At 44.2% G+C, this 19,653-nt stretch overlaps 1 protein-coding gene across 1 annotated transcript in view; it reads left to right on the forward strand.

Annotated features, from left to right (window-relative positions):
- Positions 1-19,034, forward strand: part of DNAJC7 (DnaJ heat shock protein family (Hsp40) member C7) — a 38,672-nt gene extending 19,638 nt beyond the window's left edge. Inside the window, exons 6-14 of the mRNA XM_088655111.1 lie at positions 2,151-2,269; positions 4,409-4,562; positions 6,164-6,328; positions 10,266-10,357; positions 12,216-12,289; positions 12,804-12,950; positions 14,047-14,199; positions 14,607-14,669; positions 15,495-19,034. Coding sequence (XP_088511237.1) covers positions 2,151-2,269; positions 4,409-4,562; positions 6,164-6,328; positions 10,266-10,357; positions 12,216-12,289; positions 12,804-12,950; positions 14,047-14,199; positions 14,607-14,669; positions 15,495-15,532 — 1,005 coding nt within the window. The 3' untranslated portion in view covers positions 15,533-19,034. The remainder of the gene's footprint in view (positions 1-2,150; positions 2,270-4,408; positions 4,563-6,163; positions 6,329-10,265; positions 10,358-12,215; positions 12,290-12,803; positions 12,951-14,046; positions 14,200-14,606; positions 14,670-15,494) is intronic.
- Positions 19,035-19,653: the final 619 nt, after the last annotated feature.

Consider the following 19,653-nt stretch of genomic DNA (forward strand, 5'->3'; position numbering starts at 1 on the left):
ATATTTTGTGGGCTTCCCCACCCTCCCACCCTTCCCCGGTTTTCCTCCCTTATTTATCATCTTCAACAGTTTCATAGTTCATATTTTATAACATACACCTTTATATCTTGTACCACTTTTAAACTATTATCATTTTCGCCTATTGTCCAATCACTGAGAAATCAAACTCCCATTTTTTCTTCCCGTGCCTAATTTTTACCCCTCTATAGGCCTCCATATTTTCACCTTTTTCCAGAATCAATTCACTTTTTAAACCTATAACTATTCCCAAACTAACCTTACACCCCCCGAGTACCGGCTCCACCCCACCAATCCAGCAAGTTCCATAGTCAGCAGTCCAGTTATAGTCCTATTAACCCATCCTTACAATCACCACTTCACTTTCCCTTCACCCCACCCCCTGTTTGCAGTCTTTTGCCATCCAGGCCTCCATATCAGACCCCTGAGCTTCTTCTCTTCTCTGCTTAATTTTTCCTTCTTCCCTGTGGTCATTCTGGAGTTCCAGTAAGTCCAGTCGTGCCCCCCTCGAAGGGGAGGCACTCCATCCAACTTTTTGTAGAGTAAAATCATCATTTTTTTCGTGATGGGCTTCATTTTGTGTTAAATCATCACAGTCCTCATCATTGTCATTCTCACATTCATCTTCTTCAGTTTCAAAAGCTTCATCTTCTAGGAAATCATATTCTGTCATCACAATCTGGAATTGTTGCTGTAACACTAGCCGTTGTGTCTCCTCTTGACATAGTTCTATTCTTGCTTCCCACATTAAGGTCAAAACAGTCCGCTGAAACTCAGGCGGGTACCTTTTTGTTGACATAGTTCAGTCCTGTCAAGGTCAAAACTTGTCACATGGGGTGGAATATGATCGCAGTCTATTTTCTCGACTCCATTTTAACAAGCTGGCTGCATTCTTAAAAATAAAGTTCGAACTCACATTTCAAAAGCATATAAACCAAAAAAGAATTTCCAAAAAGTCCAGAGATAAAGATAGAAATAAAATTTAACTATAAATCCTGGTCAGCTCACTGGGTTTTCTGGGCTGCCGGCTCCCGAGAAAAAGAAAGGTCTTTCTTAGTCTTAACTTCATTCTGCAGGGCAATCACAACAGTCTCTCTCCCCTTTTACCCTGCATTTAGGGGAGATTCTCTTTGATGCCTTTGAGGAATCCTTTTAAGTTAAAATCTTCTGTTTACGGCTTCGGGTTTCTGTTTACTGTCTCTTATGTTACCGTGGGGGGGGTGGCTTCCTCTTTTCCCCTCTCTCCCAGGTCCAAATTGTTGCCTTAATTTACATTCCAAAGAATCCAAATTACTCACAGTCTATTCATTTGCTGAATGTTCTTTGAAGAATTGGCCACCTCCACTTCCCAGACTCGCAGCTTCGCACTCTCAGAGCAGCAATGTCAGCCTGTCCGCCGCGGTTCACCTCCTCGCTCTCGGGGGCTTAAACAAAGCCGATCCGGGGAGGAGAGAGCCCGCTTTTGGCGCCGCCAGGCAAAATCTGTCCCCAAAAAGCTCGATTTGGGGCTTTTAAGGAGGTTTCGTTTCGCTGGAACGATTCCCTCCACCTCTGAAGCGCCGAGGTCCGCTCCGCTGTGCGGACCCCCGTCTGAGCAAGATGGCGTGGTCAACCGGAAGCCGGCCTGCCTGGTGTTTTTAAATGAGTAGAATGTGTCCTTTTATTTAAACTGCATCTCTGGGTTATTTGTGGGGCATAGGAATTCGTTCATTTTTTTCCTCCAAAATATAGTCCGGCCCCCCACAAGGTCTGAAGGACAGTGGACCGGCCCCCTGCTGAAAAAGTTTGCTGACCCCTGAAGAACCAACAGCAATTTTTTTCTCTGAGTGTTTGGAGCAGGTAGAGTTGGAAGAGACCACAAGGGCCATCCAGTCCAACCCCCTGCCAAGCAGATCTGGGTTACCTTTGCAGTGAGAATAAGCTAGTGTGTTCTGCGTTCCATCAAGCGCCTTAGAGGCATGCCAGATTGGTGCTCCACCCGAAGGACTAGGTTCACTTTTCCTCCAATTTGCCCAGAACACAGCACATGGGGGCTGTTCTAGGTTACTCAAGTCCCTTGATCTCCTGACAGGCATGGAACTGACTCCTGTACTTCCCTGTTCTCACTGTTTTTCCACCCCACCCCCCTCCAGGTCGTCTTCTGCATGGATCGTGCTCTGGAATTTGCCCCCGCTTGCCACCGGTTCAAAATCCTCAAAGCAGAATGCTTAGCATTGCTGGGTCGCTACCCTGAAGCACAGTCTGTGGCCAGGTGGGAACTGCAACCGCTAGAAACAGGCTGGGTGGGGAAATTCCATGTGCTGTGTAGGGATGGGGGAGGAATTTGTCAACCTCAGGTTCCAAAGTGGAGTTCCCTGATCCGATCTGGGCAGAGCAGAACCTGGACTTCAGAATCCACATTCCCATGGATTCCTTTGAAAAGCAGAACTATCAAACAGAGATAATCCAGCTGCCCACTGCCTGAGGCAAGCCAGCATGTGGGGCTCTTTGCTGTCACACACTCTTCATGCAATAAAAGTAACAATGGGACTTGGTGTTTTCTTGCTCTCGTGGTGAAATGCATGGAGATTGCTGGGGGCAGCCATGTTTTTCCCCTGAGAGTGATGGAACATCATCAAGTCTCATTGCTCCTTGGGGGGACTTCCTGCCACTTGTATTAAAAGCTCACGACAGCAACAAGCCCTGCATGCTAGCTGGTCCAGGCTGTGGGCAGTTGGATGACTGGGTTATTGAACTTTTAAAAAAGGCAATAAAAAGCTTTTGCAAGAACACAGGCAGCACAGCAGCCCTCAGACCGCTTTCTGAGTACTTTTTTTAACCAGAGTTTCTGCATGGATTTAAAAATATTTCCCCCTTTTTTTAAAAAAACCTGCACAGAAATTGGATTTGGTCCCATCTCCATGCAGAACAGACGGACCAGACTTTAATTGGTCTGTCCATCCCTAATCTTGTGTAGCCTGATTTGATTATCAGACGGGTAAGTGAGCAGGTTTTGCTGGTGCTTTTCCTCCTGTAATGTTCCTGCTGCTTGCCTAAGTGGTTCCGTTCTCAGGAAGTCGCAAAATTTGGCTTCCCAGTGTTGAGGGATTTTTTTCCTTTTTATTGCAAGTCAGAGTTACCTTGCCAATATCTTTTTATTTGGTGGTGTTGGAGCCTCTGGCTCTGATTTACTAAATTTCCCTAATGCCAGAGGGGATGGGGCAGACAGAAGAACCTCTGGATAGTTGGGACTTGGGTGATGGAGTGGTCCAGAGGAATGAGGGGAAGGAAGGACCAGTAGTAAGAGCCTCGGAGGAGGAGAAAAACTCAGATTGGCCTGAAGGTGTTGGTGTGAAATAGCTGTCCATGTTCTTGTCTCTCAGGAGTGTTGGTTCCTCTGTTGAGGGGTAGGGACGTGACCAGGGTGGATTTGATTTAAATCAAATCGATTTAAATCACTAGTCAGTACGACCTGATTTAAATCATTTTTTTTACAGAAAGACTCATTCTTGCTGGTATAATCATAATATTTACAACCAGAGGAAGTTACAGGCTTTTTTCCTGCAAGACCAATTGCAGTCGTTAACAGTCATCAACAGGTTTACCACTCCTATCAGCCAATCACCCATTCCCACCACCCTTCTGAGTAACACCCCTCCCCACCCTCTGACTATACATAAGGGTCTGATGACTTCTGTTTCAGTGTATCTGAAGAAGTGCGCTTCACACGAAAGCTCATACCTATGACAAACTTAGTTGGTCTCTTAAGGTGCTACTGGGAGGATTTTTTTATTTTGTTTTAACCAGAGGAAGGTTTCATTTTTGGAATTAAAAAAAATAATCAAAGTAGTATTTACAGTTATATCAAAAATTACTGATTTGGTTATACTATTAGAAATAATATAGACAGGTAATTATGAAACTATTGTGAGTTTTAATAAGTTTGTATTTGGACAACTTTTCTGCTATACTTTATTGGAAGGAGAAAAATAATCATTTCCTTAATAACAATTTAAACAATTTATTTAACTAAAGCAATAACATTATAGCATATGTATCCATATTTGTTAACTGATGTGATGAAACAAATTTTAAAAATCCACACACACACAAACCTAAGACTGAGCTTTAGCACACACGAAAAATTTAAAGGAAATCCTTATTTCCTGATTAATAGCCTTTGGACTATAATGTAACTTAAACCAGAAACTATCTATAGAAAGATTTTCCTCCCAAAGCATATTGGGTTTTTTTTAATCTGATTTTTTTATTAAAAAAAAATCCAGTTTAAATAAAAAATCCAATTTTTTTAAATTATTTTTTAATCATTTATTTTTATCCACCCTGGATGTGACCAGCTCTCCTTTGGTGACCAACAGTTCTGTGACTTTGCCTTTGTCTCTGTGCTTAGCGACATCTTGCGAATAGACTCCACAAACGCTGATGCCCTGTACGTCCGAGGGCTGTGCCTTTACTACGAAGACTGCATTGAGAAGGCTGTGCAGTTCTTCATCCAGGCACTCAAAATGGCTCCCGACCACGAGAAGGCCTGCCTCGCCTGTCGCGTGAGTATGAAAGGAAGCAGCCAGGCAGGCTTTTGCTTTTGACGGGCCTGCGGGCGATGGAGGGGGCGGGTTGGCCTTCACCTATGCTTAGAGGGAACAGCGACAGGTGGCATTCAGGAACAAGGGCAAGCGTTGTCCTGCTAGTTCCTTTCTAGAGAGGAAGTTGGAAGATACCTTTCTGAGGTATCCAAAGAAGGGTTTAAGATCACCAAGTCTGTGTGCATTTCACACCAAACCGTGCTGCTAGGCAACTTCAATTCTGCACCAAGAAAGGCTGAATTCTGCAAGCTGTATGAATTATGCAGGCTGAGTAAACTTCCATATTTTTTTGCTCATGGTGCATAATTTATTCTGCACATTTTACTACCTTTCATAATTCTGTATTTGCAAACCATGGGGAGTTGGTCAGGGACGCTGAAGCCTGACCTTCATACCTTGAGAATCTTATTCAGACGCCTCTGGCTATTGAGTTTTCAGCAGGTGTTTTCCATATGCTTTCAAGCATATATTCACAACCAGTAAATGGCCAGAAGCTGAGTTTCTTGGCACCTGCATTATGCCCTTTTGTTGTGCAAACATCTAGTCCTGGCCCTATTGTGGTAATGCTCATGAACAAATACCTTGGGTAGCAAGTGATGGATTTGGCTACTGATGTAGTGACATACAGGTATTTAACTGATGATAAGAATGCAAATTCTGTGGGCACATAACGTCAGCAGGCAGTCCTATCCCAGCTATGAATTAATTGTTAGTGGAGCCACAGTACAGAGCAAGTCACATTGTTTTGTGTGCTGTTGGCATCATACTGATCTTTGCTGTGCTTGGATTTTAAAAGGGCTGCAATGTTTTGCCAGTTAAACAGCGTAGAATTAAAATCTTCAGATCAGTTTAAAAGGGTGCCTCACAGCTGTTGTGCAGTTGGGAGCCTTAACTACTACTACTACTACTACTTATTATTATTATCATTATTATTAAACACAATTTCACACATTTATTTTTTGCAGCAAAAAAAATGATTGCACAAACAAGTTAGACCCTCACTTGATACAGACTGGGAACTAAACAGATTATCAATACAAATTAGGGGATGCGCAAATCTCAAGTGTATTGATACGTTGCTGAGAAAGGAAGGCAAGGACTTAAAGGAGAGCCTTGGTTTCAGAACCAGAACAGTCAAAATCAGTATTTTATTAAGAGAGAGAGAGAAATATCAAGTCCACATAGTACCTTCACTTGTGCCACATGATTACCTGTAAAATAGTGACATACAGGTATTTATTATGCTAGTAGTTTTTTGTTGTTGTTTTTAATGAAGCAAGTTGATATATCGTTATATCGTCCAACCCTAATGGCAACTATGGTAAGCGCCAACCCTCCCTTCTCCCAAACAGTATGAATCATTTTGCCCCGGCCGCCCTGGGCTTCTTTTATGGTTTCCCTGAAATTTCCACCCCCAAGTCCAGGCCTAGTTCTCGCTCGCAAATTTATGCCGGTTAGTCAACTGCAGTTTCTTGAGTTAGGTGACAGGCCTGATGGTGGTGGGGTTTTTTTGTTTTTGCTGCTCCAGTTCTTCAGTGTCTGATGAATGCCTTCTCTTCTAGAACGCCAAAGCGTTAAAAGCGAAGAAGGACGATGGCAACAAGGCCTTCAAGGAAGGGAACTACAAGCTCGCCTTCGACCTTTACACAGAGGCCCTTGCAATAGACCCAAACAACAGGAAAACAAACGCCAAACTCTTCTGTAACCGCGGGACGGTTAATGCAAAGGTAAGGAGACGTAATAAAGTTTGGTGGTGGTTGGTTTTTTTTAATCAGATACAGTCGTACCTTGGTTCTCGAACACCTTGGTACTCATATGTTTTGGCTCCCGAACGCCACAAACCCGGGAGTAAGTGTTCCAGTTTGCGAACGTTTTTCGGAAGCTGAACGTCAGACGTTTTTCGGAAGCTCCTGCAGCCAATCAGAAGCCGCGCCTTGGTTTTCAAATGGTTTTGGGAGTCAAACGGACTCCCGGAACGGATTAAGTTCCAGAACGGAGGTACGACTGTATCTCTCTCAAACTTTCTGGCCCTTGTGCTTTTGCTGTGTGGAAGGTGTCCTGATTCTCCCCACTCACTCTTGAATGGGAAAGAGATTGAAGAACCTGTATCTCAATCTACCTCCATTTTAAAGGCCATGAGGGAGCATAGTGGAAGAAGTCCCTTCTGTTAGGGAGCTCCAGAAAGGCCTAGGAGTGCTGCCAGTTAGCAGAAGGCTGGTGAAGGGCCAGTCTGGTGAGGCCTGCAGCCCTCCAGCGCTGTTGATCCTAAAGTGGGAGAGGAGTCCCAGTGCTATTTTTCTATGATAATTTAAAAAAAAGGTGCCAGAACCCAGCCTGAACGCCTCCCTTGTTCTCTTAAAATGGCAATGGCACCCACTTGAGAGGTGCTGGGATTGAGTTCTGGTGAGTTCCAGCTGAAAAAAAGCCTCGGAGAGGACTCAGTTACAAATAGCACACAAGTTTTGTCTAAAGAGACTGCCTATCTTTAGGCATAATAATAACAACTACAGTCGTACCTTGGGTTACGAACACCTCGGTTTGCGAACAGTTCGGGTTACGAACTGCGCAAACCCGGAAGTGTTTTCGCCGCGCGCGCGGTCTGCGCATACACGAAAATCGCGTTTTGCGCATGCACAAAATGGCGCTTCGGGTTGCGTTCGGTTTACGAACTATTCGGGTTACGAACTGCAATCCGGAATGGATCACATTTGTAACCCGAGGTATTACTGTATTCTTTACAGCGCAATGAATTGTGCATGAATTATCTAAGTAGTCCTTGCTCAAGCTTAGTAAGGTAGGCCAGTGTTGTACATACTGTACATACTGCAGATGGTAAACTGAGGTCTAGCATTAGGATTTGAGGACCGAAGATAATGTTTGTTTATAGAAAGTGGCTTTGGAGTGGATGAAATGAATGTTGTTTATATATAGCAGACAGTTGACGAATTGGAAGTCCCTTACCTTCTGAATATCCCCCCCCCCCCGACTCTTCTTTGAAGTCTCTCAGCCCCACTCACCTCACAGAGTGTTTGTTGTGGGGGAGGAAGGGAAAGGAGAATATTAGCCGCTTTGAGACTCCTTCTGGTAGTGATAAAGCAGGATATCAACTCCTCTTCTTTTAACATCTCTTCTATTTCTATTTCTTTATTCCTCCCTCCCCTTCTATGTTTTTATTTTATTTAGATCAAAGTCTGAGTTTGGGGGGAAAGGAAATGATACTTGATCTTAAATTTTGTGTTTTTCTCTATAAGCAGTAATAAATCCCCCCCCCCAAAAAAGGGGAACTGAGGTCTAGACTTAAACCATCTAGTCCAGGCATCCCCAAACTTCGGCCCTCCAGATGTTTTGGCCTACAATTCCCATGATCCCTAGCTAAGAGGACCAGTGGTCAAGAAGATGGGAGTTGTAGTCCAAAACATCTGGAGGGCCGAAGTTTGGGAATGCCTGATCTAGTCAGTAGCTAACTTCTTTGTTGGAAAGCAACTTGGGCAGGATAGAGAGAGTTGTGCAAAGCCCACCAACAAATGCTGTTCCCTCCACACCTCTTCTTTGCTTCTGGGTGTCTGTGGTTTGTGTTAAATGCCCCCGCCCCCTAATCCTTCACTTCCTCCCAAGAGAGCCCAGGGCAGCAAAGTGGTGAAACAGTACAACATTTGAACATTTGGTATCTGATTAAGTGTGCATGCACACGAAAGCTCATACCAAAATAAAAACTTAGTTGGTCTTTAAGGTGCTACTGAAGGAATTTTTTTATTCAGTACATTTGAAGGCATCTAAAGCTTAGCCAACTTGGCAGGTACTCAAAGTGTGCGCAGTGACTATAATTTTGTTTCAATGGTTTTATTCACATAAAATACATTTCTTTATTTCTTTATTTTCGATTGTTAATTTCTTGGTTGTTTCTTCCTGTTTATTAACTTTACTCTTCAGGTCCTCCTGAACTGATTTGTCCATATCTTTATGTCTCCTTGATAAATAGTTCCGATAATTCTTTAGTTATTTTTGCATTTTGTTCATTTTTTGTATCCATTTTTTATTTTAAAATCCATCACATCTAATTTGTCATTCAGATTTTTATCCATTCTGGCTAGGATCTCTCTTATATCAGCATTTGGCTCCGGGTCTATTAAAGATTGTCTTCTCGCTTGTACTCCTAATGTTGCTGTAATTGTCCCTTGTTTGCTTCTCGTGCTCATCTTAGGCTCATTCATTTTTTCTTATTCAGTTACTTTACCACAACTCTCAATCATTTTATTATTTTATTGAGTTACTGGTGGGATCTCCCTGCAGAGGGTCATTTATTATCTTTCATTCCATCCCTTTTTTCTTCTTCTGTCCCTTCTTAATTTCCCCCTTCCTACCACTTCACGTGTTTCACTTGCCTTGCTGTTATTTTTACTATTTTCCGGGTATATAAAATTTGTTGCCGGATGATGGCTGTCCCGTCACCATCCCTGCCCCATTAGAGGAAGCTAGGTTTGGCTCAGATGTCGCCAGTTCCTGACCACAAATAGGGCAGGTGGGGTTGCATTATGACTCTGCACCTGCTGTTGAGATGAAGTGGGAGAGACTTCAGAAGTTTAAAGCAGCTGCACAACATGTTGATTTTGTGTATATATATATATATATATATATATATATATATATATATATATATATATTTTACCAACACACATTAAAAAAAAACAGAAGATAAAACAGATTTTTGGAAAGGAGAGTTAAACAAAACCAGGAAGAAGGTTATTGCACAAGAACCGAAGAGTGGTGGTGTGAACCACTAGGGTTAACCCACGGGCTTTCTTGTTCCTTGAGGAAACTGTGTGCTGTGATTCTTGGGAAGCCAAAGAGAACCTTTCGACCCACTGATAAGTTGAGGAAGCTCTCGGGTACTGGGCTTCTTGCATTCTGAAATGGTTTGAAAACTCTCCATGAGTGTGTTTCTCATAAACTAACGTGCGGTGGTTCATTTCCACCCCTAAGAAGGGATCTGCAGGGTGGGCACCTGTGGAATAATAATAATAATAATAATAATAATAATAATAATAATAATAATAATAATTTATTTATACCCCACCCATCTGGCTGGGTTTCCCCAGCCACTCTGGGCGGCTTCCAACAGAAACATTAAAATACACTAATTTCTTAAACATTAAAAGCCTCCCTAAACAGGGCTGCCTTCAGATGTCTTCTAAAAATCTGGTAGCTGTTTTCCTTTTTGACATCTGATGGGAGGGCGTTCCAAAGGGCAGCAAATGAATAGTGTAATGTGGATTGCCGAAATGTTATATAGAAGCAAGCTCAGCCGCTCCTCCCCGCCTCCCCTCCTGGATAATTTTTGGTCCTTTGTTTCATCCTGTGCTTCATGTTCAGTGATTGGATCCCCTATCTGTCAAGCACCACTATTGAGCGTGGTCGTATCACAGCCTGCATCTTTTATTTTCTTACCCCCTAGTTTGATTTCCATCCTTCGAGGAGTGGTATCGTCATATTTCTGGGCAACGAAAGTGATTAAAAACCTTTTTGTTCCTTGGCTTGGGGGGGGGGGCGGAAGCAAACAGCAGATCCAAGTTGAGGAAAACTGTTTACTGCCTTCCACTCTTAAGAGACCGAAATGAAAAATAACGCAGAGTGGTCCGTTTTCTAACCTTGCAGCTTGTCTTGCAGCTTAGAAAGCTCGATGAAGCAATAGAAGACTGCACGAGTGCCATCAAACTGGACGACACATACATCAAAGCCTACCTGAGGAGAGCACAGTGGTGAGTGTGTGTTGTTTGTATTAAATACTGGATGAGGCTGGTGATGCCTAGTTCCAGTTCTCATTCCTGATACCGCCATTTTGAAAGGATCAGGTGAAACACGGCTAGGAAGCGTCTCTCCCTGAAACCGTGTTGGATTGCAGTCCAGATGGTGCTGGACGAGAGGTGGACTGGTGATCCTGTCTTTGCATAAGACAGGTGTTCAATATTAGGTAAAAGGGAAGCACACTGCACTTTTGGTTCCGACTGCACTGCTTGATAACAATAGCCAATTGGATTAGGCCAGCGGTTCCCAACTTTTTTTGGCCATGCCCCACCTAAACATCTCTAAAATCCTGATGCCCCTCCCCCTGTGACATATAATTCTTACTATTCAAAAAGTGAACTCCTATTCACATGGAGGAAGCCCAAAAGGCCATTCACTGTTAATAACGCATTCTCAAATTGCCCCCCTGTAGAGTGTGTGCCCCACGTTAGGAACCATGGGATTGGGTAAATCAAGCTTGATGTGACTAGGAATGTGGAGAAATGCCCAATGGCCAATATGTTCAAAGTGTTGGTGCCGACCTTTAAAGCCCTAAATGGCCTTGGCCCTGTATACCTGATGGAGCGCCTCCACCCCCATCGTTCAGCCCGGACACCGAGGTCCAGCTCCGAGGGCCTTCTGGCAGTTCCCTCACTATGAGAAGTGAGGTTACAGGGAACCAGGCAGAGGGCCTTCTCAGTGGCACCCACCCTGTGGAACGCCCTCCCACCAGATGTCCAGGAGATAAATAACTACCGGTATACAACTTTTTGAAGGCATCTGAAGACAGCCTTGTATCTGGAAGTTTTTAATGTTTGATGTTTTACTGTGCTCAACGTTTTCATTTGTTGGAAGCTGCCCAGAGTTGCTAGGGCAACCCAGTCTGATGGGTGGCATACGAATAACCATATATAAATTGTATACAAATATTGGGAGCAGGTGGCAATGTGGTCTAAACCACTGAGCCTCTTCAGCTTGCCGTGATGGGGTGAGCTCCCATTGCTCTGTCCCAGCTCCTGCCAACCTAGCAGTTCGAAAGCATGCCATAGCAAGTGGATGAACAAGTACGGCTGTGGCAGGAAGGTAAACGGCGTTTCCGTGTGCTCTGGCTTCCTTCACGGTGTTCTGTTGCACCAGAAGCTGTTTAGTCCTGCTGGGCACATGACCCGGAAAGCTGTCTGTGGACAAACGCTGGCTCCCTTGGCCTGAAAGCGAGATGAGCGCTGCAACCCCATAGTCGCCTTTGACTGGACTTAACCGTCATGGGGTCCTTTACCTTTACTTATACAAGTAATAAATTGTGGTGGTTGTTTTGTTGGTGGTGGATCTAGTCAGGTGGGTGGCATATGAATAATAATATGTTGTTGTTGTTTATTGACTTGTATAAGCACTTGCGGTCTTACTTTTAAGATCACCGTTGTTGTTTTTTATCCCACTGCTTCCTCCAAGAAGATTAGGACCTGGGTACATGTTTCTCTGCCTTCCCTGGGAAGTAGGGTAGGCTGAGAAATAACAGCAGGCAGGAACCTGTGCAGGGCAAGGCTGACTGTCTATTTGGCGTGGGGTTCTCAGTCCTGATTTAGCTGCTTTTATCAACTATACCACCATACTGCTTTTGGTGCTAGATTTTTATTTCTGGTTCCTAAGTCCCATCAGAGTTGCCTTGCCCAAGGGCAGTGGGTGACTTTGCAACACTTCCTTCAGCTCTGAATTTGGGGCTGGGTAGGAATAGTTTCCTAAACCCCAGGGCACAGGTTGGCAGGTGGCTCATTTGCCTCGTCCTTAAAGCTGTTGCCGTTTAGATACCACTAAATGCGCTTCCCTTGCTTATAGTTACATGGACACAGAGCAATATGAAGACGCTGTGAGGGATTATGAAAAGGTTTACCAGACGGAGAAAACAAAAGGTAAAAATACAGCATGCCATTTCCAGAAGATCCTGAAAGCTGGCGTCCTTCGCCATGATCTCTTGCAGGTACAAAATTCAGGGTACTCAACATTCAAATCTCTGGCCTTCCTATACTGGTATAGAAATCCCGTGACTTGGTGGACTATTTGGTTTAAATTGGTCTTGGAGGGTTTCCCGCCAGGCCAAGAGTATTGGTGTTTCATTTAACTCTCCCTCTTCCTTCTTAGACTAGTAGGCATGTGTGGATTCCCAGTACGCCCACCCTGATAAGCGTCCGCACACAATTACACCCCCAGTTTTCCTGATATCCACCTGACTCTTGACTTCTTCAACTGTATGTGTTGTGATTTGCAAAGGAAATTGTATCAAAGAGAGGCACATCCCATGCATGCAAACTCTCGTTTATAAAAAAAAAAACCTTCTGGTGTTTGGGGTGGGGTGGGGGGGAAGTTCCTTTCTGATGGAGTTAGGGCTGCTTTTTGAGACTCCCCCTTCTCTGTACTATGTTCTAGAACACAAACAACTCCTTAAGAACGCGCAGGTGGAGCTGAAGAAAAGCAAGAGAAAAGACTATTACAAGATCCTAGGCGTGGACAAGAATGCGTCTGAAGACGAGATCAAAAAGGCATATCGGAAGCGGGCCCTCATGCATCACCCAGGTACGGACAGGTCCTCTCAGCATCCTCATTCAGAATCCGCTGGTTCCCAGGCCATGGGAGCTAGCATACTAGGTATGAAGGGAGCTGAAGTGTGCCTTGCAAAATTAAGCTTCCACACCAGATGCTTGCAGAACATTGCTCTTGGCAGGCGTAACATCCTAAGAGAGAAGGAGCGACGGGACTTTGGCAAAACTTAATAGACTGACCTGTGAGGGGGGAGGAGCAGGTATGTTGGGATGGGGCGGGACTCTTCGTAATTGCGTTTATACACTGAAAATCAATGAGACTTCTTATTAAGGAAAAAGAGAGGACGAGTAAGGATGTGTCTGAATTAACAACATACGATGCCCTGCTGGGTCAAACCAGTAGCTCATACAGGGCACACATTGCAAAGCTGTTTTTGAGCTCCAGTGAGGAAGGGCAGGCTAGAAATATAAGAAATTCTTAAGAATTAAATCCAGGGAGAAGAGTGGCACACTTGTTAATGCACAGGCAGCAGAGAAGAGAAAGATTGCCTCATTTCCCATGCAACACATGTCCCCCTTTTGGGTCTTTCCCCCTTCTTTAACTGACTGCTTTCCCAAAACTCTCTGTATGCCCATCAATTCTTTATTTAAAGGTCGGGCCTAAGCATATTTACTTTTAAATATGCACCAAGAACTACTTTTGCCTTATTTTGTGAGTTCCAACCACTTTCAGCTGTGATTTTTGCGTTGCCCCTTTCCTGCCTCTTATTTACTCAAAGTGTGCTTCATTGGCCCATATATATTACATGAATAGGTTTGTGGTATTCATGTCTTCCAGGCTTCAGTGCCTTGAATGTCTCCTTGTCCCTTTACGTGACAGGAAAAACCAGGATACTTTTGTGTGACAAACACGTGGCAGAATAAATGATAAATCACGCAAATCTGCTTCAACTGCGTATGTATCAAAGGGCCAGAAAATGGGCTTCTCTTGTCCGTCTATAGAATTTGGATTGCCTGGACAGAGAACACCACCCATTATTAGCACAGAATATGCACACCTAGGCTTCCAGGATGTATCCCTTTTTTCTCAACGCAGCTGAGACCTTTCCTTCTCTCCCAACCGTTGACAGATCGGCATAGTGGTGCAAGTGCTGAAATCCAGAAAGAGGAAGAAAAGAAGTTCAAAGAGGTTGGTGAAGCCTTCACCATCCTCTCGGATCCGAAGAAGAAGGCCCGCTACGACAGTGGGCAGGATCTGGAGGAAGATGGCATGAATATGGGAGGTGAGTGCTGAGCCCTGGAGTCCATCCCCCTTGGCTTCCATTTACACAAGGGACTTTCTGGGAGGGGATGGGACAATATTATCAAACCCTTTGCAATAGTTGTAGTGTGTGTTTTTCCGAAAGCATCAGTAATTTTTTTGAGTCTGAGCATAGGATCTTGTTGGTCCCTTCTGCCTAGTAGGTCTGGCTCAAATGACATCTGGCAATTTTTGTAAAAGGCTTGGACAAGAGAAAAAAAGTTTAGGTTCTCACAAAAATGCCCCCGCAGAGGGAAGTGAACCATGCTATGAACATACTGTATTTTTATAGACTAGTTGTGCGCACATAAGATAGATGCTCATCAGGAACTTCTTCTCACCCGCTCTTACTTTTCTTTTCCTTTTTCCATCTCCACCTTCCCTAAATAGATTTTGATGCAAATAATATCTTCAAGGCGTTCTTTGGAGGGCCAGGAGGCTTCAGTTTTGAAGGTAAGTGCCATCAGTTAAACAGAGGCAGTCCTGAGTTTGTGCAGAGAGACTCTGGCAGCTCCTCTTCAATCTACATCTCCAGGTCCCTGGGAATTTGAGAAATCCATTAAGTTCACGTGGACTGGTTTAGGGCCAACTCTGTTTCTGTGGGTAACAGAAACATATTGCAATTGTATTCCATAAACCACACAGTTCTCCCAAGTCCTGGGTGGGATCAAGATTTAGGCCCCCTTGTTTGTTTGTTTAAAAAAATATATCACTTAATATTTCAGAAGTGTCCAAGCCCAAGGCATGTGGCCTGGAGTTCAGCTATGGCTCCTTCCCTTTCATTCAGCCCATCATTTATCTAGTTGCCTTAACCTTTTGAGGGCTCCTTAAATGCCCTTGAAGCATTTGTAGTCATTGCTGGCACAAAGTTTATGCAGTGATTAGACTATGTCTGTTGAGCATTCATTTTGATTTGAGGTGTTTACATGTTTTCCTATTAATCATTGGTTCACCCCATGTTTCTCAGTGCATTTCCCCTCACTTTTCAAACTGCAAAAAGTCAGGGCGAGGGGGAGAGTTAAGAGGGCACCAGAGTGCTTTAATCCGCTTTAAATGTGCAAACCTCTAAAGTCCAGTACACTTAAATTCCCCCTTGCAAAGTACTGACAGTCTCTATGACCCTAAGAGACTTTTGGTTTTGTCAGTAGACTGTGGTGCTCATCCTTCTAAGCTCTTGAGTATCCAGAGCTGTGCTGTCGCTCAGCTTCTTGTGGGGAGGGAGCAGAATTGCGCCCCAGAGGGGTGCCAGTTCTAAATATGTGTCTCTGTGTCTTTTAGCTTCTGGACCAGGGAATTTCTTTTTCCAGTTTGGCTAAGCTGCAGAAGAGTCCCATCTCTACCGAGACACACCTACTTTGCCAGACCTGCTTCTTTTAACCTTGAGTTACGTTCTCCCTTCATCACGCGTTTTCTCTGTTGGAGACCTCAGTTTTTGTGTGTGTGTGCTTTAGAGTGTTAACGAGAAAACCAGCGCTTGAAGAGAGAAGGGGGAGGGGCAGTGAAGGAATATACTTTTTTGTTGTTTGTTTTATTGTTAACTTTATTAAAGAGAGAGAGAGAGAAAGAAATAATAATAATAAATGATTCCTCCATGATAAGTAATTTCAGACACCCAAAGCTGCTGGGATTGAACTGGTGGAATTCCTCACCTTCTAAGACAGGCCTGAGACTTTTCTTAAGGACATAACATGCCTTCATATTTATGTAAGTAAGAAGAACCTAATGATGAGGGTTTTCACGCTTCGGTTCCATCATCCTGGCTGCAGCCACACCAGACCATATAAACAAAGGTATTCACACACTTAAGGGAGCACAGGCAAATAGGGAAGTCCATGCCATTACTATCCGTGATGTTCATCTTCGGAATAAGGAGGTGCCCCCACCCTCACCTTTCAGCACCCTGCTGTAATACCTCCAAAGAGTCTGTTTAATTTGGGGTGGGGTGGGGGGAGCTTCTTTGTTTTTCCGATTTCTTGAGTACTTCAAGGAAATGGTAAGGGCTGATTTAACACGTGGGTGTTTGTCGTTTGGTGGCGACCCCCCCGTAGTGCAGCTGTAAACCTGACTCCATTGAAAAGCGTATGGTGAATGTCAGGTGTCATGAAATATCTCCGTATGTGTGTGCATGGTTTTGGATCTGCACATGGAAATCATCACTCGGTGTCGAGAGTCACGGTTCATACACGGTTCACGTGCAAATCCACCCTAACCGTCGGAACCTGTTTCTTAACCAATATATGGGATCTTCAAAACCACGGTTTCCCCTCCCCCCTCGGAAATGATTTTTCAGAATTGACCGACAATATGTACAGCCTTGAAGAAGACAAAAATCAGTAAGCATTTGTGGGGTGTTGGGGGGGGGCTTTTGGGGGTAAAGAGGACTGCGGAGTTTCTGCTGGGCAGCCCTTGTAGCATGCTGTAAAGGTGCTTGTTGTCTCCAAGCACAAATCTTTTGTGCCGAGAGCCGGGTTCAAAATATTCTGCGTACATCTTTGTACTTGTGGAACCTCAGGTTTTGCTCAGAGCTGAGCTGTGAACCTACCCGATGGGCTGTTTCACAAGGTGATAATTTGCAGTTGAAATAGTAACAACCAGCCACCCTGGAATTGTTGGCTGGCTTTTTTAAAAAACAAAAACAAACTGTTATCCATGTGGTAATTACTGTGAATGTTGGCCACACCAAGTAACTGCGTTTTTAATACCTCCTTGTTTGCAGCAGTTGGCTCATTCCTTTTCTTCGCAGTGGCAAGCCATCTTAAGTGGGCGGTTGTCCCTTCCCTGCCCTACTCCAACTTGTGACCCGTTTTCAGTGATCAGTGATATTTTAATTTACTAGTCCATCTTAAGAGGTGCCCTCAGGCCCTGTGAGTTGCCTGCTACTTTTGAAGCAGGTCACCTCCTGGCAAGTGAAGGCTTAGCAGTAGGTTTTTACCTTGATCCCTGGTTCCCAACCCCAGCCTCCTACTGAAGTGCTTGGGAGGAGAATCTCTCTTGGCAGAGGTGCAGTTGATAGCAGGAAGTACATATTGCTAGCTAGGCTGAAGGGAGGAGACAGCAAGGAAGTCAGCGCCAGAAGTGGGGAGCGGGATCTAGGTGTCTCGGTTACATGAGGATCTTTTCGTGTTAGCACATGGGTCTTGGGGACGCCATCTCTCTGGTTTAGGCCTGCATGATGTAGTTTTCATTGATGGGCATGTATTTCATTGGCAGAGTATACACACCCCGTAGTCAAATCAAGTGGGTGTTTTGACTTGCGTATCCTTGGAATGTTGATCACAAAAATAGGGACAGTTGTGTTCAAAAATTGGCAGGAAAGGATACGAAGCCACAGATTCGCTCTTCATAATTGTTTTACGCTGAAGCAAATTACACAAGCAGAGTGTTAACCTTCGGTAGCCTGGTGCTACTGGACACTTGGGAAAAGTAGGGCTGAAGCATTCTCTGAAGCATTCCCCCCCCCCTTAGATGTCTTGGCTGATTGAGATCCCTTTGTCTAGAGACAGAAATTAGGCTTCCAGGGACGTTGATATTTTTCCGGTGAATGGGCTGCCTAGCCAGCTGCAGATGGACATCTTAAAGCTTTCATGGGAAGTCACTTCCTTCATGTCTCCAGGCATTTTGAACCCCCTTTTGCGATCCAAAAGCTAACAATAGGCAGACGTTTCTGGGACCTGACTTTGATTGTGAAGCTGGTGAGTGGTGCCAATTTCAAAACTACTGCACGGTTTTTGTATTGCCTTTTTCTCGTGTGCTTCTGACTACCTGAAGGTCTGCTTCCATTCCACTAAGGAGGCCTCGTCGGTTTTTTTAAAAATTTTATGTTAAAAGTAGCAAGCAGGAACTGTAGGATCTGCTTTTAAAAATCCTCCACACCTAACGTGGCATTTTAAACTTTTTACATCTCATTCTTAAAGTTTATTTTTGAATTTATTCGCATTGCATTTAAGAGCTACCAGAATGTTTTGTTGCCGATGGCCCCCATAGACTCCGCCTCGCCATCTTTTGTCTGTGTGCGACCTGATAGCGGTAGAGCAGGCTGGTTGCAGGTGGGGATTGCATTTCTGAATGCTCTCTTAAGTGAACAACTCCCTGAAAGTAGAGAACTGGCTCAGAGGTGGGCTTGAGCTTTTCTCCCTGCGGTGCTGGCTTTGTTTTGTATTGTACACTTAAGCCTCAGTGGGAAGGAAGGGTGAGAGAAAAAGCAGGGCACCTTTTCTAAGTAGAGAGACCTGGGGCAGCTTCCACCTTGCTTGTGAGCCTCTGTGCTCAAGGGCGAAGTTTTCTAGGAAAGCTTGCCGTTTTGCCTCAACGTTTCTGATTCTGTTTCTCCCCCCACCCCAAAAGACACACACTTTTTATTTCTGCCTTATATTTCCTTGCATGCACTGCATCCTTTTTGGAACACCTGAGAGGAGGAGGACAGGTAAAACCAGTGTTGAAGCCACTTGGAGCTGAGGCCATTTAGCTAGAAATATTTAACATACTCCTTGTTTTGCCTCAGTGTGAGGATCTAGCCTTCCCCCGTTAAAAACGTTTGTTGCATGGTCTCTTCTAGAGCGACACCCCCACTTCCCCCCTCTCTCCTGGGGATGGCTTCACACTTGGATAAGTAACACACTGTCCCCACTTGAACTCTTTCACACCTTTCCAAAATGAGAACAAAAACTGGCGACTGTTTTGTTAGGCAGGATTCATAATGTGTTTATATGCAGAAAATTCCAAACCAGACTGAAGCAAAAACCGTATGCAATTGATATTAACTTTATTATAAACTGTATATGATGTACAAAATAAAAAACAACAACAATCCAGATCTCACTGGTGACTTTTGCTTATTTGAATAGATTGGACACTGCTGAGGTTTTGTGTGAATGTGGTGGTATGAAGCTGGATTGAATGAGTAGCAACCGTAGAGCCCATCCCAAGAAATCTTTGGTGGCCAAATTTTCAGTTGTACGGTGTGTAGCTGGTTTCCCCTTTGCTGGCACCGAGGGTGGGAGAGGACAAGAAATAATGATTCTTTCGATCATTGACCTGGTCTTCAGATCATTTGCAGAAGGGGAGTATAGTGGTACCTCGCAAGACGAATGCCCTGCAAGACAATTTTTTCGCAAGACGAATGCGTCTTGCGATGGTGACTCGCAAGATGAATTCGTTTTGCAAAAAAATCGTCTTGCGAATCATGGTTTACCATAGGAATGCATTGAAATTTAATTAATGCATTCCTATGGGCAAAAAAAGAAATTTCAATGCATTCCTATGGGAAACCACGATTCTTTTTCGCAAAACGAATTGACTCACGTAACGAATTACATTCGTCTTGCAAGGCACCCCTGTATATACTTAGGTGCTTTGGGAAAGTTGGCATACAAATAAAATTACAATAGAGCAAAACCCAAATCTCACAAAGCACCAATTCTTACTCTCCCCCCCCCCC

This window comes from Zootoca vivipara, chromosome 12 (assembly GCF_965207765.1).
Source record: "Zootoca vivipara chromosome 12, rZooViv2.hap1.1, whole genome shotgun sequence".
NCBI lineage: Eukaryota > Metazoa > Chordata > Lepidosauria > Squamata > Lacertidae > Zootoca > Zootoca vivipara.